Here is a 24,561-nt window from a genome sequence, read left to right as displayed (position 1 = left end):
TTCCAAAGTTTGATTTGCTTGGGATTACAACCTATTTCTCCATGTTAGATATTTGCAATACTTTCATCACTTTTATACTGACATTACCTTGGACTTTGACTTCTGTATTAGAGACTGACTCTTATCAAGGGCAGAATATAGGGTCTAATTCCAAGTAGCCTCTAGCCAGGATTTACATTTGCTACATATAACCCCATTGTGTTCTAAGAGCACATGGAAATAAATGCAATGCAATGCAAACTGAATGTATTTTAGTTTATTTGAGTTGCAATTGTATAATTAGATGGACTTGCTGGGAGTTTTAATCCTTCTACCTTCTGCCAGCTCTAATTAAACATCTTGCCTCGTAGCCTATTGATCAGGGGAAAGGAAATTATGTGGTGACAGTCTGAAGCAAACAGACATTTTTCATACTGTAAGCCTATTTTTCTGACAATATGCTACTGAAGTGCAACTTATCTTGTCTGGCAACAATCACCTGGGATAGACTGAGACAATGCAGAACACTCTAAAGTTTTATTTAGAAACAACCAATTTCATTGCACGTAGAAACTGGCCACAGTATGATACTATAGATAAATCTAAGAGTAAAATATATCATGGTTAACTGTGTTATATCATAGCACAGTTAAAAGGATTACATAAAACATTTGTAACATCTCCTCCTACTCATCAATCTTCTGCTAAAGTCAAAAGAGAGAAACCAGGGGTGAAATACTCCCAGTTCGGACCGGATTGCCCGATCAGGTAGCGATGGTGGTGGGTGGTTTGGAGAACCAGTAGCAGAAATCCCTGCCCCCCCCCCACCATGCCCAAAAGCAAAAAAAATGCTTTTAAAAGAAAACGAAAGCCTCTGATGATCAGGCAACTCAGCTGGAATCATCAGAGCCTTTTAAAAGCATTTTTTTTTACAACCTCTTGAGGTTGTAGAAAAAAATGCTTGTAAAAGTTAAAAAAAAAGTTGCTCACACCCACCCAGTCATATTACCCCCACTAAGCCACGCCCACAGAACTGGTAGTAACAGATTTTATATTTAACCACTGAGAGAAACTTACATTACTTCCTGCAGTATGGGCAAGATGTTTATTGACATGAACAGAATTGTCCAACCTTTGACTCTTTCATCATAGACAAAACCATCCTAACAAAATGTATCAAAACCAGGATAATTTTGGAGGAATATTTGTGAGTTAACACAAATAAATTCTAGGAAACCTAGAGGAAATGTTTGCTTCAACCAACACATATTCAGCAAAGGCAACTTCATGTTCCAATTAGTAGGTCACAGTGAGATCTAGCAAAATGAGTGAGTTCATGACAATAATCCGTACCCTGTGACACACATGGAAAGGTTATATTACATCTGTTTTATCAGTTGTGTTTGTCGCACAGCACAAACTACATACAGCAGAGAAACGTAAAGTCATACAGCTATTTCTGGCAGATTTAATTCAAACGAAAACAAACAAAAAGTTTGAGCTATTCACTGGCTGAGCAGAAATGATAGTTAGAAAATAAATTGGGTGGTTATTCATAGATATCTATGTGTCCTGTGAAAAACAGGTTCCAGAAAGTTCATTTTCTACTTGAAATGGTGCTGGCAAAAGTAGCTTTGTAACCAGTCCATAAACTTGCGGCAGCCATGGTGTCCCGATGATGGTTGCAGCGTTCCATGGTTATGTGATCACAATATACAAGGTTCACAGTTGGCTTATGACAAACAGTGTCAATGGAAACACCAGCAATAAGTTACAAGTCACAGTCATGTTGTATCATGCTCAATGACCAGGGTGGAACTAATGTTCTAAGTTCAGCACAGTCACATGATGTTTCATTTAACAATTGTATCACTTAGTGATGGAGTTGCCAATTCCAGTTATGGAAGTTAATCTATTTGTACTAAGTTAATTTACAGTCCCACTTAGTGAAATAAGTGTTTATTTTTCCACTTATTCTCTGTTTTACTCTGGATTTTAGAATAAATGTTGGTTTCTATATTCAAGTTAATAGCAATAGCACTTAGACTTATATACCGTTTTACAGTGCTTTTACAGCCCTCTCTAAGCCGTTTACAGAGTCAGCTTATTGCCCCCAACAATCTGGGTCCTCATTTTATCGACCTCGGAAAGATGGAAGGCTGAGTCAACCTTGAGCCTGGTGAGATTTGAGCTGCCAAATTGCAGGCAACCAGCAGTCAGCAGAAGTAGCCTGCAGTGCTGCACTGCTCTACCACGGCTAATATTCTGAATTCAGAGCTCAATTTATTACTTTAATTTTACAAGTGTCCAAGAAAAATATAACCTCCTGAAATATATATGTGAAAAATATAACACAAATAGTGTGATATCTATTTTAAATATAAATATGAACATTTAGAACAACATTTTAAGCAGAACAGTTTTTTTAAAAAAATGCAGTGCATATCCTCTTTGAATAGTTTGAAATGCGGAGAAAGCTAAAAACACATATTCATATTCAAAACTTACTTCAATGATGGAAAGTATTAACAGCAGCTCCATTTCAGCACCCTTTTCAAACAATGAAATAAAAAGTACATTTAATAGCTTTCTCAATCTTTAGCAGGGGTGAAATCCAGCAGGTTCTGGCAGATTCTGGAGAACCGGTAGCAGAAATTTTAAGGAGTTTGGAAAACCGGTAGCAGAAATTTTGAGTAGTTTGGAGAACCAGCAAATACCACCTTTGGCTGGCCCCAGAGTGGGGTGGGAATGGAGATTTTGCAATATCCTTCCCCCAGGAGTGGGGAGGGAATGGGAATTTTGCAGTATCCTTTCCCTGGAGTGGGGTGGGAATGGAGATTTTGCAATATCCTTCCCCCAGGAGTGGGGAGGGAATGGAGATTTTGCAGTATCCTTTCCCTGGAGTGAGGTGGGAATGGAGATTTTGCAGTATCCTTCCCCTGCCACACCCACCAAGCCACGCCCACAGAACCGGTAGTAAAAAAATTTGGATTTCACCACTGATCTTTAGATATAACATTTGTATTGTGCACATTTTTCTTTGTGTAGAATGTCAATTTATAAGTATCATGAGTTTTTGAATTGAGCACAAACTAAATGAAACTTCATATTTACTATTCAGTATTTAGTCTTCTAATAAACAGGTAATGTGATCATTATTTTTCAGAGAAAAATAAAATGCAAATTAAGTAAAATACATTATCTTCCATAGTTACTAAAACACTCAGGCCACATGAAATTCACATAGAGTATATTCGAAAAGTATATTCGAAATTTGAAAATACTGGCGTATCTCCTTTTGGAAAGATGGTGTGCACATTCAGAACAACATTCTATATTACAAGTGAAAACTTAATCCTCTGTATCTATTTTACAATTGATGTAGTAATAGAATGTGAAATGTATTGCCTTTGAATGTAAAATATGTTATGCAATTCTACCTTTCATGTCAAAATCTGAATTTGGTATCCCCATCTGTTTTCACAAAAGGCAAACAAGTAAAGCCTACCTAATAAGGTTCATTGCTTATAATAGTAATATCATTACTAGCAATAGCACTTAGACATATATACAGCTTCATAGTGCTTTACAGCCCTTTCTAAGCAGTTTACAGAATAAGCATATTGCCTTCAACAATCTGGGTCCTAATTTTACTGACCTCAGAAGAATGGAAGGCAAGTTTGAGCTGCTCAGAACTGAACTCCTGGAGTGAGCAGTGAGTTAGCCCCGCAGTGCTGCATTCTAACCACTGCACCACCATGGCTGCTATCATTACATTATTTGAACAAAATAGCAAATGATGACATGAGGTGAGATGGGGGGGGGGAAAGGTAAGGGGGAAAGAGGCAGAAGTGTGGAGGTGGACTTAAAAGAGGGATCAGCCTTGAATCTCAAAGTAGTCACAAGTGAGCTAAGATCAACTCCTCTTGAATTCATTTGATACTTATCTAACTCCTAGCAGGTGCAAACTGTTAGTTGAGAATATTCCTGTGCACAGACATGAGGAGCAATAAATCAATTTAATTGGACATTCACTTGTGGACCTGATTTTTCGTGCCTTAACAAAGAATTTATCAATGCATATGGTTAAATGTTTTGGAACAAATACAACTTAGAAAATTACTTAACTTATTATGGTTTGAGTCCTGTGCCAAGTACAGAATGAACATTTTTTTCTTGTATCTACTACTCTGTCTCCAGTTAAATGTATTCTTCCTCTACCTATAGGAAATACATGTAAGAGAAGCTTCTTTTACAGAATGTTTGTTCAAGATGTGACATTTTATGAATGAATTAGTATCTCAGGAATAGAAATTTATCTTGGGTGGAATAGAGGACACAATCTACCCAACAGGATTGTCTTGCTTTGAAGCAATCTCAATGAAATGCTGTTGACATCCATAAAATTTCTCTTGAGTAAATGTTTTATGGACTGCAGTCAGTTTGGAGCAGGATTTATTGTTCAAAATTGTGTCTATCTGAGTAAAAAAAAAATTACGGAAACAGATTTAACAAAGCACACAATTATCAGAAACCCCAGATTTGATCTGAGCAAAAAGATATTTTGGTAATAAATGAACGTCTTTTCAGTGTGCAGCATCCAGTGATTTATTAGCTTGCTGGAAAGTAACTCACAAGTGGTTTAATTTATCTTCTTGGGAGACATTTAGTTCAGGGGTGTATTTAGAATGTTCAGACAATGTCTACGTGGAACTGGATCACACAAAATGATATATTTTTGTATTTATTTATTTATTTTTAGATTTCTAATGATGGATTCCAGTACAGCAATTCAAAAGTTCTGACCTTGTATGATGGACTCTGCCAGGATTGCAAATTCCATCAAAATGGGCTTTGCAAATTAAAGGTAATTTCAAAACACTTAGAGGTGTAGCAGTGAACATCCATCTTCTTCTTAACCCTCCAGCTTCCTAAAGTGAGTGATGTGACTAGACAAGTCTCGGAACCAGATTTGTTTACTGATCAGCTGTATATGTACATGTATTGCTTCTATAGCTATTTCCTTCACATATACTGTACATGCAAGTTTGGCTAAATCTGTTTATCTCAGAACTGTCCTACATTGACTTTTCTGTATTAAAAAGTCTACCATAGTTTAATTTGAAACCAAGTATAGAATGTAGTGTTAACATTACATGTCTTTCTTTAGACTTGCTAAATTCAGTGGTTTAGCTACTGTAGTCCAACCAGAAGTTTAGTCAACATAAAGTTTGCTGTTGGACTAATTTACTTTAAGGCAGGAATCCTTTAGTTTCAAACAAAGCAATGGCTACATTTACCAATTGTTTTATGATTGGTAGATCATAATTGCTATATCAATCAAAAATGTTTTGCGGCCAGATATATTCATGAAAAAAAAAAAAGAAGATAATGCTGAAACTTTTTCAACTACTCCCTTTTTAACATTTAAATGGCCAGGTCAGGTGACGCAGGATCTGGCAGGTACCCAAAAAGTATTATGTAGATTAAGCCAGGGACTGATTTGGCACTTTTACTTACTACACTGGGAAGACAGATTTAGATCATTTCTTATGTGTATTGTCTGTGGCTGCTTTATGTACTTCATAATATATTCTCAGTGGTCATGGAAGCTGCCCAGTCAGATTATAGGGGAGATGGGCGGCATAAAAATAAATGTATGTATGTATGTATGTATGTATGTATGTATGTATGTATCCGGTTTCCCTGAAAATAAGACCTATCCTGAAAATAAGCCCTAGCATAGTTTTTATGAATGTGCCTAATATAAGTCCTACCCCCCAAAATAAGCCCTGCTTGAGAGCCAGCACAGCCAGTCTCCTGCCCCACCATGAGCAAGCAGAAGAAGTGGACCTCCTGTACATGGGGGAAAAAATAAGATACCCCCTGAAAATAAGCCCTAGTGCCTATTTTGGGACACAAAAGAAAATAAGACCCAATCTTATTTTTGGGGAAACACAGGTGTGTGTGTGTGTGTGTGTGTGTGTGTGTGTGTGTGTGTGTGTGCGCGCGCGCATATATGTGTATAATGGAAAGTCTCTTGGATTAATTAGAACCTTGGAGCAAATAATGATCCTTTAAGACACGGGTGACAAACTCGCGGTGTCACGTTGCTGTCATGTGACATTTCACAATGTTTTTCCCCTTTGCAGAGCTGCGGTGGGTGTGGCCTGCATGTGACATATCCAGCCCAGGGGCTGCCAGTTTGTCACCCCTGAAAGAAATAACAATTTAGGAAGACAGCTGTAAAGAATCAAAAGGAATATTTCTCAATTAGAAGCAGGTCATATTGTCTGAACTAACATATTGTCCATAACAATTGTTAAACTTAAGATCTCAGACTACTGAAGAATTACAGTCCTCTCTGCCCATCCCAACACCTAGTTTATTTAAATGAGTCTCGGCAGGCTGGATTCCCCCCCACCTTGTGTTAGATCAGAACTCCTAATACCCCAGGCTACCTAGGAATGATAGGAGTTGCAATCCAATATATTTGGAGACACTTAAGTCATTCTTCACAACCATGTTTTTTATCCTAGCAGAAGTAATTATTTTCTACTGCTGTAAACTGCTAGAAGTCATTTAGGATGGGTGATATAGAATGCCTTGCAAGCAAATAAATAGGTGCCTGAATGCTGTCAAAATTTACAAGATTGTTTTTTCTTTATCAAGGACTTTGAGAATAGAGAAAGATATCAATACTATGGCTTTTATGTTTCAAACCCACCCACCCCAATTTAGAGGAATTACTTGATTAATACTACATTTTGTAATTAATATATAATTAAGTACTATGTTATAGCCAAATAAAACTAAATTTTATTTAAAGAGAAATTGATGAAAATCTTGAGAATGTTGTATATTTTTATGAAAATTTCAACTTTTTTTTTTCTTTTAACTATCTAATTTGGAGAAAAAAATAAAGATGGCCCAAGAAATCACATCGACCCCACTGCCACCATCTACCTCTGATTTATTGGATGGGGTCCATTTGTACTGTCCATGACAAAGACACAAAACCAAAAAAGGCCATGTACAGGCATTTTGAAGATATTTACCTGACATGTTCACTGCCTTGAGTTATTTGTAAAAATAGTAAAAGCAGGATCAATCAATCAATCAAAAACACTGGGAACCCAGAAGCCAATCAGTTCCTGGGTAGGGAAAACCGGGAATGGACAATAGGCATGATGTTAAGCCAGGGACTGATTTACCGGAGAAAATGAAGATTCATTTAGATTTCTCCCTTGGGAATGGATTGAATTGACTATTGTCCCAGGATTGCTAGAAATAAATATGATATACTATTTCAAGTGACTAACAGGTCATTTTTGTTTTTCTTCCTGACAGGAAAATACATGCAAAATAGATGGCTTGTGCTATGCAAAGGGTGATCCCAGTCTCACCAGCTCCTGTCTTTTTTGTGAGCCATCAATTTCCAAATTTACTTGGTCTATCAATGAAAGTAAGTCCTTTGGGCTTTATAAAACCAGGTGTTATTTATGATACAAAAATGCATTTAAGTGATTGAGTGTATTCTTGGCTTGGAGAAGTAGATAGTGTATATTTCTAATATTTATTCATGCTAAAAAATATATATATATTTTTTGAGAAAGCCATCCTGATTTCTGCAAAGCCAAGCAGTTTAGACCTTTGTCATTATATAGAGGTTTTCTTTTTCTAATATGACTATTATGAGACTCTATTCTGGTAATCACTCTTTTGCCAGAGAGGCAAAATGCATTCCAGGCTTCAGATCTCTTCTCAAAAAGTGTTGGGCTTTAGTGACAAACAGGGCTATTTCTAGTATATCCACAGTTTAGCAGCAGTCCTCCTCGATCTCCTGGAACATATCATGGGGCTGGGGCAGGGGTGGGCTTCAAAAATTTTAGCAAGGAGTTCTCTGGCCGGTTGCTGGGTGGGGTGGGTGGCCATGGTGGCCATGGTGGGTGTGGCCTAGTCAGCCTCCTGGACCATGGCAGGGAGGGCGTTTTTGCCCTCTCTGAGCTCCAGAGTCTTTCCTCGAGCCTCTGGGAGGGCGAAAACGGTCTCCCCAGGCTCCAGAGACCATCTGGAGTTCTTCCCGAACTTCCAGTAGTTCTTCCCAAACTTCCGGTAGGCCCGTTTTTAGCCCTCCCTGAGCCTCCGTGCACGCCCTGCACTTACCTGCATCCAAAATGGGCCATGTGGTGACTCCTGGAAAGGTGGGGTGAGGTGGGTGGGGCCAGCCAGGAGTGGGATTTGGGGGTTCTCCGAACTGCACAGAATCTTAGCTAGAGGTTCTCCCGAACCCTGCGAACCCCCCAGCCCAGGGGTGGGGGGTAGAAAAGCCAAGGTCTTTAACATTGGGGTATTTTGGCTGTTATGTACTGGTGTGGCTATGTACTGAGCTCTGGTGGCTCAGAAGACTAATTAACATCCACTTACATCTGCTGCCTGTAATTACTGCAAGTTCAAATCTCACCAGGCTCAAGGTTGACTCAGCCTTCCATCCTTTCTAAGGTAGGTAAAATGAGGACCCAGATTATGGGGGCAATAAACTGACTTTGTATAAATATACAAAAGTATGAAGGCTATTGCTTAACGCATTGTAAGCCGCCCTGAGGCTCCGGAGAAGGGCGGCATATAAATCAATTTTTTTAAAAAAATGGAGGCAGATTGCCTTAAACATCACAGCCTACCTAGCAACTATGGGCCTGTTCTTGGATTCCTTTCTCCTCTTTTCTCTTACTGTTGATTGGATTGATTGGGTAAAAGTGTTAAAAGCTATTTGTTGGGGTAGATGCAGCTGGTGCTTGTTTATTGACTGTTGACTATTACAATGGTGATATAAAGGTTTCCATTTATAGCCTTTGCAGGTTTATAAAGCAAAGGAAAGCTGAAGATAATAAGCACAGTTATGGTTTCACTTAGCAACTGCTTTGCTTAAGGGCCAAGTCCCAATTTTGGATGCTAAATGAGGATTGCCTGTGTAGAAAATTAGGAGATTGGTAACATGGAAGCCCCTAATTGGTTTGTGATAGATAGTAAAAGGAAATGATTAGAGAGCTGGAGACCCACTGAGTTGCAGTGCCAGATTGCAAATGGAAATTTCTCAAGATTGGTGAGTGTACTTAATCCATCAGTCTATGCCTTGCTGATACAGGAAGCAAGAACTACACAGAGTTTAGTAAAATGTAGAGTATTTAATGCAGTCTTAGTTCTGTGCAGTTCTTGCTCCCTTGATCTTTAAAGCTAGTCTAGTGATTAATACAGAATTTTGGAAACTACATGAGGAATGTCCAAGCCTCATTTATAGTGAATTAAATAAGACAACCACTTTGAATGATTCAGAATGCTGCTTCTCAGGTTTCTTGCCACCTTTGCTGTGTTGCCAGTAGATTAATCTTTTCTATACTGTTTATATCTACTCCCCTGTTTCTTTCCAAGCCTCCCACAATCATTCTGAAGAGTGTCAGGAGCTCAGTTTTGATAGGCCAAGAGAGATGTAGTCTTCTAAGAGTCTATGAAGAGACTGGGAAAGGAATGGAAGGCAGCAGGCAAGTCAGCAGACAGCCTATCTCATAAGCAGCAAATTAGCCTGAGGGTGAGGACGAGTGAGACATGTGGGACAATCTGTTTCAAAGTATTCAAACAGAGTCTACCTTATAAAACTAGCTATAAATGAGAAAGTCTGAAAAATTCCTATTTTATATTCCAAGACTCTGAATTTATTCTGAACATTAAATTTTACCTTTCTGAAGTTTGCAGTTTTTGGTACCTCATTTTTGCAGCTTGACAGATAGGAAAATGTTGGGCTACATTCCCTGTTCCAATGGGAAAATGCAATCTCTACCTCCAACCTTGGGGGGGGAGGGGAAAGGGGCTGATCCTGGTGACTGATTGATGTGATCTTGTTCTCAAAATTCTAAAGGTAAACAAAGGTCCACCTGTAATAAAAGTGTGTTAGCTACAGTTTGGTAGTGGATAAGCAGCAGAATCTGGCATGTATTATCAAAACATGGTTGAACAAGGTCAGCAATGTGGCCTTGATAGAAATTTGCTCTTTTAAGTCTTTCGTCACTCTCAGTGCCAGGATCAGGGATGAGCAGGGCCTGGATGAGCAAGGCCTGGAGGGAAAGCACCTACACTTCCCTTATGTTGGATGGCTGCTTTTGGAGTAGCAAATACCTTTACGGGAAGGTGATTGCTGCTAAAGTAGTTATGGTTATTTTGCATAACACTTTGTTGAAAAAAGTTGCTCAGTTACATGAAAATATTGCCCCTTTATTGGTAGAGTCCATGGTGGGTGACTTGCCATGTTAACTGAAATCCTTTTTAGCTTCATCAGAATCTGATGAAGTAAACACGATCATTACTAACATGTTCTATCTCACTTGTTGGTTAAGCATGTGCATATTATCAGAAGGGCATGGTTGGCTCAAGATGGTCAATGCTTCATCTTGAGAGAGGATGTTTCCTGCAGCTCCAGTGCACCCCATTGCTCAGAGACTTTCTTTAAATTTAGCTGTATGGGTTCCTGGAGGCTGTGACGACAGCATGCTCATCTGAAATCCTTGTAAAATCGAGTTGCTGGGTGGCAGAGAGAGGTTTGGTTTTGGTTTTACTTCTTGATGGATTTTTTTTTCCTCTAAAACACCTGATCTTTGACAGTACCACTTCAAAAACCACACAATATAGTAATGTTCATCAATTAAAGGTAAAGGTAAAGGTTCCCCTCACACATATGTGCTAGTTGTTCCTGACTCTTGGGGGTGGTGCTCATCTCCGTTTCAAAGCCGAAGAGCCAGCACTGTCCGAAGATGTCTCCGTGGTCATGTGGCTGGCATGACTAAATGCCAAAGGTGCACGGAACGCTGTTACCTTCCCACCAAAGGTGGTCCCTATTTTTCTACTTGCATTTTTTAAGTGCTTTCGAACTGCTACGTTGGCAGAAGCTGAGACAAGTAACAGGAGCTCACCCCGTTACGCAGCACTAGAGATTCAAACCGCTGAACTGCCGACTTTTCAATCGACAAGCTCAGCATCTTAGCCACTGAGCCACCTCATCCCTATAATTAATTCATCAATTAATTATAAGTAAATTGAAGGTTTTTTTCCAACTCAGCAAACTGTTAATTTATTTTCAGGATAGATAATTTTGATTTTTTTTAAAAAAAATTATTCACACGGTGCATTTCCAGCAGAAAAGCACAACATAAAATGTACAGTACATTTAAACTCACTTAAGTTCTTGTAGGATCCTGACTGTAGAACTGGCCTTCCATTTGTTGTATTTTAAACTGCAGTTTAACATTCACCACAGACACCACACTCAGATTCAGATGTTAATCACTTTCTGCAATATGAAAATAAGATGAGAGGTTTTTCCCCCACCAGAAAAACCTGTTGATGCATTTCCCCTCTCTGCATCATATTAGATAATCACTTGAGGGGCTCATTTCAACTCTGATTTTTTAAAGGTTTTGCTGATTAGAAAAGGGAGAGAGAATGAGGGGGAAAAAATACAGCTTTTCTGAAGAAAAGCTCACTAGCCGTAAATATATTAATTTTATCAGATGTGTTTAACCCCTTAAGTATAGATGATTTTCCTCCAAATTACTAGCTCCAATTGTTAAATTGCTTGTCATTTGCAATAAAATGTTTTCAGTTTTTCTTAAATAAAACAGTATTTTTTATTAACACCCCTCTAATTTTGACTGGTTTTTTATGTTTAATTTAGACAACCTGCCACCTGTGTTTCTGGCCCCATCCAATCAGCTTCTAACGTTTGAAGGGGAAACTTTTGTTTATCAGCTGCAAGCAGTAGATCCTGAGAGATCAGCCCTGCTTTTTACTCTAGAAGCTGGCCCTCCAGAAGCCTCCCTCTCTCCTGCTGGCCTTCTCATCTGGCAGGTCCATTCTGGAGAAGAGAAGAGTTTTGAATTCACGGTATCTGACGAATGCAATGCACAAAGCAGGCATTCAGTGCAGGTAGGAAGGAGATCTTAACAATCCTTCAAAAACTAGTTTGTAGGTTCTTGGGTACTCCAATAATAGTTAATAATGTGTTATTGTCTTTAAGAAGCTAAGACTTCAGCTATTTTCAAGTGAGTGAACATTATCATTCATGACAGTAATGATGAATTAATCTAATGAATATTCTGGAGAAAGTGAATCCCATATATTCAATGAATCAGAAAGGGATCCGTATTGATTGCTGTCTGAAAGACCACTTTTTTGCCAAGCTGGTTAATGGTTCATTAATCTGCTTGAAAACTTGTTGTGTGCATGTGGATCTTTGAAGAAAAACACATCATGACATAAAGGACCAGGTTTTAGCCATAAAGGGAAAATTATAATTCATTTGCAACAATATTTTTAATAGCATTTCTCCCCCCACCACCCCTTATACCATTATTCCGTAACCTTGGTTTCTTGGCCATGCTTTCCTGCTTTGTCTTTACAGCAAGCTGTTCTATTAATTTTGCAGTAGCATTTGCTAATAATGCAAATGCACAAGAGGAAGAAACTTACAGCTAAAAGAGGCCGGCTAACATGGATAATTACTAAGGGAATTGTATAAAATAAATGTTAACTCAGGTCACTAGATATAAAATTTATGCAGAACCTGGAGGTATTAGCAACAAAGCCCCTAGGAGTTAGATTCATTGAGCAGTCAAGACCAATCTATACATTATGCTAAGTAACCAGTTGCTTTTAAGAATGGAAAATGCAAATTTGGTCCTTTTTCCTTTGTGATGTTCAGTGATATCTTTATATCAAGATGCTTCATGTTTATTGACTCTTAACCACCAATGATAGAAGGGAGGGGGATGTAGAACATTATAACATTAGAAGATTGTTAAAAGTTCTATTAGATATTAGAAAGGAAAAAGATGAATGGACACTTTTAGTTTTCAAGTGGCAGCTATGCATTTATCATGTGCCTGCGTTTTGTTTCTCATTATCATCTATGACTATTGGAAATTCTTCTGGTATCTTTCAGGGAATAAATTGTTACTGTTACATTTTGATCCACAAATCATTTTTACATATATCATTACATAGGAACTTCAGTAAGTAGCCTTATTGTATGTAAAGTAATAAAATGCATGCTTAAATACAAGACATTGTTGCCTTTTGTAGATTTCAGTGAAGCCTTGCGGCTGTTTGAATGGTGGAACTTGCATCACCAACATTAACTTCCCTCCTGGTATTGGGGAATATCTGTGTAGGTGTCCCAGTGAATTTGAAGGGGACCGTTGCCAAAACAGCCATAATCATTGCAAATCAAATCCATGTGGTATTGGTTCTTGTACTGGTGGTATAGACAGCTACAAGTGCAAATGTCCAGCAGGTTGGAAAGGTGAGTTGTGTCCATAATCTCCTCTTTTCATGTTTAATTTTGACACAATTAGATTATAAATGTATTCAAAATAAAATTTGAGAATCGTTTTATTATGGTAGAAATATTGCTTTGATAAAATCATTGACCCCCTAGCCAAAAAAAGTTTTTTTTATTTCAAGGCAAGCATTTGACAGCAGCTGTTTGTAAATGGAAGACTAAAAATGATAAGATGATGTTATTTCAAGAGAGAAAAAGAAAAAGTTCACCAATCAATATAAGTCACAGTATGGTGCATTTGATTTTAGGTTAGTGTGTTTTCTGAATCCAACTACTGTATTTTGCAAACTATTGTTTATAGTTTAAAACTGTGTAAATCTATCTGACCTATCTATCTATATATGGATGGATATTTCTATCCATCCATCCTGTTCGTTAAATCCAATTCTTTGCTAAACACTAGAACTTCCATCTTCCATAGTATTCTGTACAGTAGAACAATGTTAATTCATACCCAGTATCTTCATTTGTCTTCAGAATGTGTTTAGGATAAGTAGAAATACCGACAACCAAAATGTCACGGTAATGATTTAAGAGCTGACCAGCTGCTACAATGATATAATACTGGGAGTGAGTCAGCAAGGTTTTTGGGCTGATATCACTTTAAGAGCCTGTGATAAGAAGAGGCCCTGTTGGGGCATGTGTGTCTCTCTTTCCATGTGTGTTTCCGTGCTGTAATTGCTGATTGCTGTTTGTTTGAGGTCTGACTAAAGTACATGTGTGTATATATTCTTTGTAGATAAAACCACTATTTAAATGCAAACTTCTGTTTACTGTATTTGCTCCTGGATTGTCTCACATAGTCACACTGTGCGCACTCTGACACAAGAGCTCTTATGCTCTTTTGGAGGAGAAAAACTAAAGACATAACATGGTACTGAAATTGGGGTTATGTTGGGTGCCAGGTTACAGACCAGACACAAGACTGATGATGTAATAGAATAGTTATCAAAGATCTATGGTTGGTAACAGTACATTGGCACAATATTTTTCCTATTTTGCTCCTACAGGCCGGGTACCACCTAATTCACAAATCTAAAAGCAGTTAGTTCAAGTCAAAGTATAATGAAAATCAAATCCTGTGAGATTGTGTGAAGCTCTTCACTGCAGTATTTTTAAAAACCGTCCCTATTTCCCCATAAACTTAAATTTAAGCAATTGTTTTCTGACATTTTCATTGGATGCTAGTCTGCTAATTTTGTTTTCTTTATCCACATGAACATAGTGATAAGATATTGCCTGCTAAGAAAAAGAAAGACACCTGCTTCAATTACTCTCCTTTTTCTAGTTCATTTAAATAAAATATTCATTGTTTCAGCAGCTGCTTCCTGAGCTGAAAATAGCAAACATGAGGAAAATGGGGGGGAGGAATAAAGAAATGATTGAAAGGCATTCCTATTTCATTCAGTATTTTAATAGCAGGTGAAAAATTATATGCAAGTGTAGCTGAAAACCAGCTGAGAGGTGGATGATTTTACTCCAGGGCAGATTCTGTTACAGCAATAAAGCTTCTTGAAGTAGTGTTTGTCTCAATTCCCCAGAAAACCATCAATAATCTAATGAGCAGGTAATACTGCACTGCTCAAGTGACAAGACCATTATGGCATCACATCTTTACAAATGATAGCAAACAGATAGTAGTAACAAAACACTTGCTCTTCAGAGATCACGTTAAATATCATCCCTTGAGAAGCTCGTTACTAAAAATGTAGAAAGCACTGTTGTGCATGCAAAACTACCACTGCATTCTAAATCCCATTTTGCTGTCACTGACAGGATGATAGTAATTACAGATGTGCACAGGGAGAACAAGGAGAAGGCAGAGATTAAAAAATGAGCATGAGCGATGGAAATGTCTACACAGAATGCAGGCCCAGAGTGCATTTTTTGTGGTTTAAACTTCCATAAACAGGTTCTCCTGTTGGGACCTCATTCCAAATCTATTTTTGAATATTCAAAGTATTTAGTGCATATGTTTGCTATCGGTCCTTAGTAGCAGCAGCAAAACACAAATACACATGTAAAGCATAAGCTTCAGAGTGAACCATGTTTATCAAAACATTTCTTCACTTTGTGAAAAGCACACACAATTTATTGCATTGCTTCAGTGGTATATGTTGATTGAGAAAACATTGGTGACCAAAAGAGCAAGTGCATTTTCACAGCTAGGAAGAGAAATGTGCCTATTGCCAAAGTACACTAATTTTAGATCAGCTAGTCATAGACAATTAGTGACTAGTTGTCATTATTTACTTGCATCAAATCTGAAAATGTGTTAACATAAACAGTTGGATATATGTTCCAGAAAAAGGAATGGACAGATAACAGATAAGTATCCTGGAGATATATCTCATTTTGGATTTTTTTTATGAAACTATCACATGGGACAATAAAGAGAATCCCTGCTAAGACTGTGGTTTGTTTTTTGACCTATACTACATATGTAAATGATCTTCCTATGATTAACTTTTCTGTAGCCAGAGTATTTCATGTTTATTACTGACTTGCATTTTCTCTATCTGTATCAACGGTATGTTTGGAAGGGCTGGGAACCAAAAATGAGGATGGATTAATTCAACATTTAAGATCTTCTCTTCAACACTCAGGACCACTATAATCATATGTACCAAGAATCTTGCACATTTTTACAGTTTTCTACCTAGTAGTACAGTACACACACTGATTTTTAGCTACCCAGTTGTTTTTCAGAAAATGGTGCTGGCATCCTTGTTATTTTTTCCTATTGTTATAAATATTTTGGATTCCTCAACAACAATTTAAAATCAAATATATAAAATTTGGCCCACAGATTAAAAACTAACATACACCCATTATAAAATTCATATTAGGCCAGCCCGGCTTGTTGGAACAAATGGGTCTTCAGGGCATGGCGAAAGGTACGCAGGTCGGGGATCATATGAACCTCTAGGGGCAGCTCATTCCAGAGGGCTGGTGCCCCCACAGAGAAGGCTCTCCCTTCTCTGTTTAATGTTTATCATGGGAAAAGTGCACACTGCAGTTGATATTTTGACTGAGTCTCCACTGGACTTGAAAATATAATATACAATAGTCTGTCTTGAGAGACTTGGCTCAGTAGAAAATATTTGATGGAGTCAGAAAGATATTTTCATATTCCTTCCTCTTAATTATCTCACTGTTCCTCACTGAAAAAGCAATCTGTTCAGAAATTGTTCAGAGTGAGCTGAACTTTTTCTGCCATATAACGGTAGTGTTTATTTATTAGTCATATTTCTATGCTGCCCACTCTCTGAGGACTCTGGGCAGCTTACACCAAAGACAGTATACTAAATAGCATATTGCCCCCAACAATCTGGGTCCTCATTTTACCTACCTCTGAAGGATGGAAGGCTGAGTCAACCTTGAGCTGGTGAGATTTGATCCGCTGATCTGCTGAACTAGCAGTCAGCTGAAGTAGCTGCAGTACTGCACTCTAACCACTGCGCCACCTCGGCTCTTGTGTGTTTTAAAATAAAGAAAGGGAAATGAAAATAGAATATCCCCATAGTTTTTATATAATTCTGAGAACTGATAGAAGGAGAACAATAATTAACCTCCTCTGCTTGTAAGAATCAATGGCTTTCAAACAGTGGAATACATATTAAATTTAACATTGGAAATAATGATAATTATAAGAAATATAATTGTCATAAACACATTCCAGTTGCCAAGTGCCTGAATTTATATCATGCGGGCCGGAGTGGGTGTGGTTTCATATGCTGCCTGCATCCTGCAGATGGGGCTTTGCTTGTTTGCACGGCCCGTTTCTGGCATGTCGTGGACCGGTCCATGGACCAGGGTTTGGGGACCCCTGCAGTAAAACACTCTACATGGTAGTAAAATCTGCCAGGGACCTTCCCTGCCACGGTGCTTGCCTTATTCTCTCCCACACTCCCCAAGTTAGGTTAGTTCCATCCCTGTTAATGTTTAGGAAGAGCATTGAGACCTGGTTATGTCATCTATTTGGGAGGGGAGAGGTCACAAAGAACCGGAAATATTTTAAGATAGGTCCCTTATTATATCTAATATGTGGTTGCTTTACTTTTCTCTGCCTTCAGACATAAAATACTTTATACTGTACTACTTTATACTGTAGAGTACTTAAACTCTACAGTATAAATTTTCTTTAAAAGTTATTTATATGCTCTGTTCAAACTCTCTCTGTTTAGGTTGATATGCAGTGATTGCTTTAGGAGAATAGTTTCATATAACTGTTTCCTAAGATAATAGTTTCACATTTCAATTATTCTTTAATTTTTACTAATTATATTTTTATAATTACTGTTTTATAATGATTTTTTATATTGTGGTTTTACTTTATTTGTTATATGCAGCCCTAAGTCTGGTGAGATGGGCAGCTATCTTTTTTAACGAAGGAAGAAACAAATAAACTGCTTTCTGTCTTTCTTACAAGTGTTGGATCTGTAGTTCATACATTGTTTTGTACAGCTTCTATCATGGAAAGCTTTGTCAGCTGTTTCTTTCTTTCAATCAAACTGATATTAAAACCTGAGGACTAATTGGTAGCCCACGATTACATAATTCCCAGTAGTATTTTTGGCATAAATGTCATATACCTGGAGGGGTGATAATCAAACATGGTTTTAGGAGTATATTAGTTTTATTTGAGTGACTAACATTCAGTTTTACATTTGGGGAAGCAGTACACTAGTGGCACTAGACATCTGCAACATCAGGTGAATCTGTTGGAGGGCTTTCAATGACAAATGACCAACATCTTCCCCAACTCTACTTCTGGGAAGTCTGCCTAATGTGTATGAAGATTTAAACAAAGGATTAAACAGCAGTAACAACATCTTTCTATTTATTAACCTAAGCTTTATTTTTTGCCACAGGGCATACTTGTCAAGAGGATATAAATGAATGTGAAGCAAATTCTTGTTTTCCTGATGTCTCTTGCACAAATACAATAGGGTCTTTTGAATGTGGCAGCTGCCCTATTGGGATGGAAGGTGATGGTAGAAATTGCAAATGTGAGTATTTTGTTACTGATGTTACAGTAATTAAGGAAACAATTGTAACCGGCTCAACCCCAAAATAAATTTTGTGAGTCAAAATAATGCAATATTTGTGTCCTTGTTCAAATATATACATGGATTATCTCTGATATATTCAACTGTATCTAGAAAAAGAAAGGGATGGTTTTTTTCAATGGAAATTTTCTGAATAAGAAAAGTATATAATATAATTTGAACTGAATTGAAAATAAGGTAAATGCTGGACTAGCATTAATCGAAGCATATTCTGAATGTGCATGTGTGTTTATTTGTCTTATTTGCACAGGATACGCATAAATAAGGTAGGTCATATGGCATGATAACTTTGCCCAACATGTGTTTTGCTTATGAATATCCACATATTTTTTATGTTTGTAGCACAAAAATTGTAATGCTGTTATCCTGATAAGTTGTCTAAACAATAGAGATTTTCAGTATGCTGTATTCTATATGAAGTAATACTGTCCACTTTTATACAATATGATTATGCATACAAAGAACATTCAATGCCTTCACTCAGGGGCATGAGAAAATGTAGACATGCCAAATAAGTACCAATTTACTGAATCTAAAATTCATTTGCAGTCTCCTCTGGTCATCCTGATCCTAAGATGGGAACTTATCAAAACACAAGGAAGACAGAAAGGCTAAGACCTAGTCTCTATGTAGAAGTCTGTTAGTAGGACATTGATGTAGTCCAATATTATTTAGGTAGTTAACTTAAACTTTGGTAATGATGCTTTGATATTATCCTTCCCTCTTTTATTAAAATATATTTCTGAATACATTGTCTAAGTTTTCCTCTAGAGTCTTTCAAAGTCTTTCCAAACTTTAAACGTGATTGTTTTACGTTATCCTTGTTTTTAATTGTTGCTTCTTCTCTTAAATACAAGTTTATTATTTCTTCAGAAAACCAATAAAAGTTGTTAAACAACTTTAAGAGATGAACAGCACTTTCTAGATTAACCCCATCCTCAAGGAAAAAAATGCCCAGAGAATCCCAAGCTAGTGTTACAGAGGAAGTTCAATAAATCGTTTACTTCATTATGCATAAAATAATTTATGAATGCTCCTGAGGATGTAACCGCCTGCCTCCCTGGTTTTTCTGTTCATGTATACCTGACTATTAACCTTCAGTGTGCAAAACAATTAAATTAACTATCCAAGAGCATTCCTCCTCCACCTCCTCCTCCTCCTCCACCTCCTCCTCCTCCTCTTTTTTGTTCATTATACAAACAACAGGTTATGTATGGAAACAAAAGCAATGGCTTAAAGCTGAAAAATCCTAGAAAACATGAACAGTCTGTTGTAATATTGATTCAGTCTTCCCTTGGTTTACAGTTTTACCTTATAGAAACTATTTTCTAGTCTTTGCCTTGTTTCAGGACATTTGTGGCTGCCTTGAAGTGTTTCTGGTGTTCTTGTGTGAATTAATTCTGTTAAGCGTGACTGGAGAAAGGAAGATTCAATTCATGCCTAAGTAAAATCCTGCCCTTAACTGAAATGTGGTTGTTTATTTGCACACTCTCAGGATTTTAAAATGCTTCATCTGATACCGCAGTTGTACACCACTCATTTAAATTACCTTACAGAAGTAATGAAAGTGGTTATTGGTTGCAAAATTCTTTTTTCATAGCAAAGGTTCAGTGACATTGGGAAAGAAAGAAAAAGTTACTGCTCTGAAATATGATGCCTCTGTATATCTGGCTTAAAGTTGGGAAAAGATTCTCTTATGCTTAACCAACTAATCGATCAATCAACTCACTTTGATTTAAACAATGGTTCATCCCTTTATGCAAACCAGGTTCCACTATGTACTATATAGCAGGCTAGAAAGTCATGAAGCAGGAAAAGTAGAAAGGTTCCCAATCCACGTCTATGCTCTATCTGACATATCCAATGCTATACTGTCATTTTTGCACTAGGAACTTAAAGAGACCATATTGTCCGTTGTTTCTTAAGTCAGAGATAGGCAATGTAGAATTTATGGGCCCAGGATTTACTGTCCACCAGACCTGTTTCATCTGATTATTTGAAAAGACTCTTTTTAAAATGAAAGATATTAAAAGAAAGTAGCCAAATTGCATAGCAAAGGACCAATAGCATCATATTTATTTATTGGAATGTCTTGTGAATCTTCACCAAATTCTAGATTCTAGACAGCATCTGAAAGACTAACCTGCCTTTAGTGACTCCCCATGTCCGTGAATAGTAACCATGTTGTTCATTAGCAAATTCCCATGAAAACTCTGCATCTACCACAAAGTCTCACAATTCTAAATGTATTCCAAAGATTAACATACCCCTGTACTTGGTGGCAGCAGTCTTAAATAAAGATAATCAACTTTTCATCAGTCAAAGACTGCAGAATATGAATGCAACACAACACTGAAATATATACACTTCAGTAGCAAAGGGTTCCAAAGCAGTGATATTAGAAGAGAATGTGGAGTTGTGTTCTGTTGCTAGAAAATAGGCAGTGGGCTATAAAATCAGCATTTCCCACCCAAGAAATTGATTTGATTTAGCACAGTGGCATCAGAATTACATTTCTTTGTTCATCAGATCTTTGTTCAAACAGATTTTTCTGTTATAATTGGTACTTCATTCTGATCTGAATTTTCCTGAGGATGGGATTAATCTAAAAACTGCTCTTCAACTCATAAAGTTGTGTAACAACTTGTATGATTTAGTGAAGAAATAACAATCACATCATGCCGGAAAGGGGGGGGGCTATTGAAATTCTTTTGCCTATGTAAGATATATTATGTAAACTATATACAGTGAATCTCCTCTTCTTCCTCTTTCTATAAGGGTTCTTGAAAACTTTTACTAATTCGAAGACAGAGTGCCACCATGACTGACTGTTTCTTCCATTTGACTTAAAATATTCACACATACCTTTCCAATAAAGCTAGCCAGTAGCTAATTGCTTTGAAACATGGCTCCAAGTGGAACATTCATTCTGTAACTTACTGGAGGAAATTAATATTTTAAATGGTCCCTGATGGACAATTTAGTTGATTTACTTCTTTGAGCACTTCAAGCCACGGTATCCAAAGTACTCTTCTTGAGCCAGCTGCTGCCTAGAGTTGGTGTGGTATAGTTTGGCAATTGTCCATGAGTAGGCAGATGGAGTCAAGCCAGCATGATTTTTTTTTAGAATTGGTCAAGCGGATGTGTTACTCATTGCTCCAGCTGTACACCTGCCGCTATTCTATAAGCCATTTGAATTGTCTACCTCTACTTCTGGATCCTCTACTATATCTGGATGTTAAATGAGACCCTGTTCTAATGAAATCCCAGATGTTAACTCATTCAATCTGTTTGATTCCACACTTGTCTTGGGGGGTGAGGGGAATAAATAACCTGGAGGATAACATGATATGATGTTAGCATTCGCCTCCATCAATAATCACAGCAAAAACAAATGCCGTGCCTTTTTTCACCTCCACTCTCTATCCTTGCAGCTGAAGACTTTGCTGACAGAATAGAAGCTTTCATTACTAATCATCATAATATCAAAGGTGAATGGAAAACAAGTGAAAATAAACAACTTGAGAAAGGCCAAGAAGCAAGGACTTTGTCGGCAATTAAGTATGTTAATACCAGCAAGGTCCATGGTAAGTATAGTCTAATTAGATGAGTGTCAAAGAGTTCTGCTCCAAGCTGTCAGCTCTTATGTGAAACTATTTTCCTAAGCAGTCACTGCATATCAACCTAAACAGAGAGAGTTTGAACACAGCACAAAGATAACTTTTAAAAAAGTTTGTATAATGGATAGAGCAGACAGTGGGAATGCAGACAGTCAGTTGTGGCCACGGTTCTTAAAACGTTCTTTGAGAAGATGCAATGTTGATGCTATGCGATGAATAGATTCCTGCCTGGCTCAGGTCCACTTGGCATGTGCCCATCTTGTTAGATTGATTATATCTATTAATTAACAAAATATAAAATATTCAGAATAGAACTTGATGAGGAAAAAGAAATTGCACTAGACTTCCATTGTCAATGGTTTGGGTTTTTGCCTTAGCCTTTGGTTTGGAGTCATAAGTACCTTTCCTTTCTTCTTTGGAATCATAAATAGCACTCTTCTGGGTTTAAACAAAGTCACTTATTGCAGTATCTTGTTTCTAACTATGAAATCTTTAGAGAACCTTCAAGCAAAGCAACATCATTTTCCCATTCTTTCTTCCCAGAAAGTTGTCTGTTTGAAAACAGTTGTATGTGAGACCATGTATATCAGTGGTGGGTTTCAAATTTTTTTACTACAGGTTCTGTGGGCATGGCTTGGTGGGCGTAACAGGGAAAAGATACTGTAAAATCTCCATTCCCTCCCCACTCCAGGGAAAGGTTATTGCAAAATCCCCATTTCCTCCTGATCAGCTGGGACTTGGGAGTCAGAGAATAGATGGGGGCAGGGCCAGTCAGTATTTTTACTACTGGTTCTCCAAATTACTCAAAATTTCTGCTATTGGTTCTCCAGAACTGGTCAGAACCTGCTGAAACCCACCTCTGATGTATATTTTATGCTGGCTAGTTTTGCACATTGCACTAAGCAAATGTGCAACTTACTTGCTTTTTTATTGTATGAGCCCAATAATTCAGTTGGTAAGATATTTTATGGTTTAAGATGATCTATGAATCTGATCAGTTGTGGGCGTATTCATAATTGAACACAGTGTACGAACCAAGTAATTATCTGCAAATAATAAACCCCAAATGAATTCTTCTTTTTTGTAAATTAGTCACTGAAATGGAAAAAGTGGGAAAATAAATATCATTTTATCCTGACAGATTTTTTCCTCTGAATCACCAGTTGGATTCACACAATTACTAGGTCATGGTTTGGTTAACTTTGATTTAATTAATAAATCATATTTGGATAGTTTTGCATGACACTTAGCCATATCCCTTATTTATGCATCATAAAGTCAGGGTTCAAACAACATATAAAGTAAAAGGTAAACAAATCATATTATGGGTTAATGGATTGTATGACCTGTTTCACAATATCTTCACCTTCTGGGCAGTGGTGGGATTCAAATAATTTAACAACCGGTTCTCTGCCCTAATGACCGGCTAGGTGGGCATGGCCATGGTGGGCATGGCCAGGGGGTGTGAAGCCTCCTGGGAGTAAAAATAGGCCATGGGGGGTTTACTGCACCCCCCATGCCCCATTTTGGGCCTAGGAGGCCTCCCTGCACTTACCTGGGAGCCAAAATGTGGTGCGTGGGGACTCAGGGAGGGGTGGGGAGGGGCCAGCCAGCAATTTAACTACCAGTTCGCCCAAACAAGCCCGAACCAGCTGAATCCCACCACTGCTTCTGGGTGATTCCACAGCCATATTGTAAGTAAGGTAAAAGCAGAGTGAGGGAGTTTAAAAGAGAAAACATCAGGCAAGAAGGGGTTGAGTTAGCATGACTTCCTCCACTCTTTCTTCTCTATTGCAAAACAACCTTTCCAGTAGATGCCTCACAAAGGAGAGAAGGAAGCCTCTGGGAATTCATTATATAATCCTGCAGAGAAATGTGTAGTTTGCCCCCTGATTAATGAAACTTCTCCACCTAGATGTTTCTAGCAGTGAAGAAAAGTCAATTTCACCCCTGATAAATGCCACACACTTTTGAATTCCAAACTTTACAACATGTAATTAGAGGGCTAATAAATCTTGCCTTAATGAGAAACAGCTGGTTGGTATGTGGTGCCTTTAGGGTTTTCTTATACTTGGCACACAATTTGGGGGCCTCTAGCATTAATTATGTTTTGAAAGAATAAAAAGATCAGAAAGCCTTAGCCAGTGCTCATATTTGCTCCCTGGTTTATTTTTAAATTAGCAATGGTCTTGGATATTCCTTCAGGTCATGCAGGAGTCCTACCATCTCTTACTAACTGTGCTAATAGACCTTGTTTTCCTGGAGTGCTGTGTGTTGACCGCAAACCTCCAAAGACTGGATACTTCTGTGGCCGATGTCCAATAGGTCTATATGGGAATGGACGAATCTGCACAAAAGCATCTAGACCAGGTACCTTTCTTTCATTTTGGGTATCAGAGCTGCAGAACTGAACTAGATAATTGATTTGTCAACATATTTTAATGTGACATTGTAATCATTTCATTATATCAGGAAAAATATAAGGAAAACTATTTGTACTTCA

General features: G+C 37.7%; 1 protein-coding gene across 1 annotated transcript in view; it reads left to right on the top strand.

Annotated features, from left to right (window-relative positions):
• VWDE (von Willebrand factor D and EGF domains) overlaps positions 1–24,561 on the top strand; it is a 325,020-nt gene that overhangs the window by 206,237 nt on the left and 94,222 nt on the right. The window contains exons 16-22 of the mRNA XM_034424473.3: positions 4,742–4,846; positions 7,330–7,444; positions 11,702–11,952; positions 13,108–13,327; positions 18,241–18,378; positions 21,873–22,025; positions 24,264–24,428. Of these exons, the coding sequence (XP_034280364.3) occupies positions 4,742–4,846; positions 7,330–7,444; positions 11,702–11,952; positions 13,108–13,327; positions 18,241–18,378; positions 21,873–22,025; positions 24,264–24,428 (1,147 nt within the window). The remainder of the gene's footprint in view (positions 1–4,741; positions 4,847–7,329; positions 7,445–11,701; positions 11,953–13,107; positions 13,328–18,240; positions 18,379–21,872; positions 22,026–24,263; positions 24,429–24,561) is intronic.

Source organism: Pantherophis guttatus, chromosome 1, assembly GCF_059756535.1.
Source record: "Pantherophis guttatus breed Tessera chromosome 1, ASM5975653v1, whole genome shotgun sequence".
Classification (NCBI taxonomy): Eukaryota; Metazoa; Chordata; class Lepidosauria; order Squamata; family Colubridae; genus Pantherophis; species Pantherophis guttatus.
The sequence above is the reverse complement of the archived record's forward strand: the minus strand, read 5'-3'. Positions and strand labels throughout refer to the sequence as shown.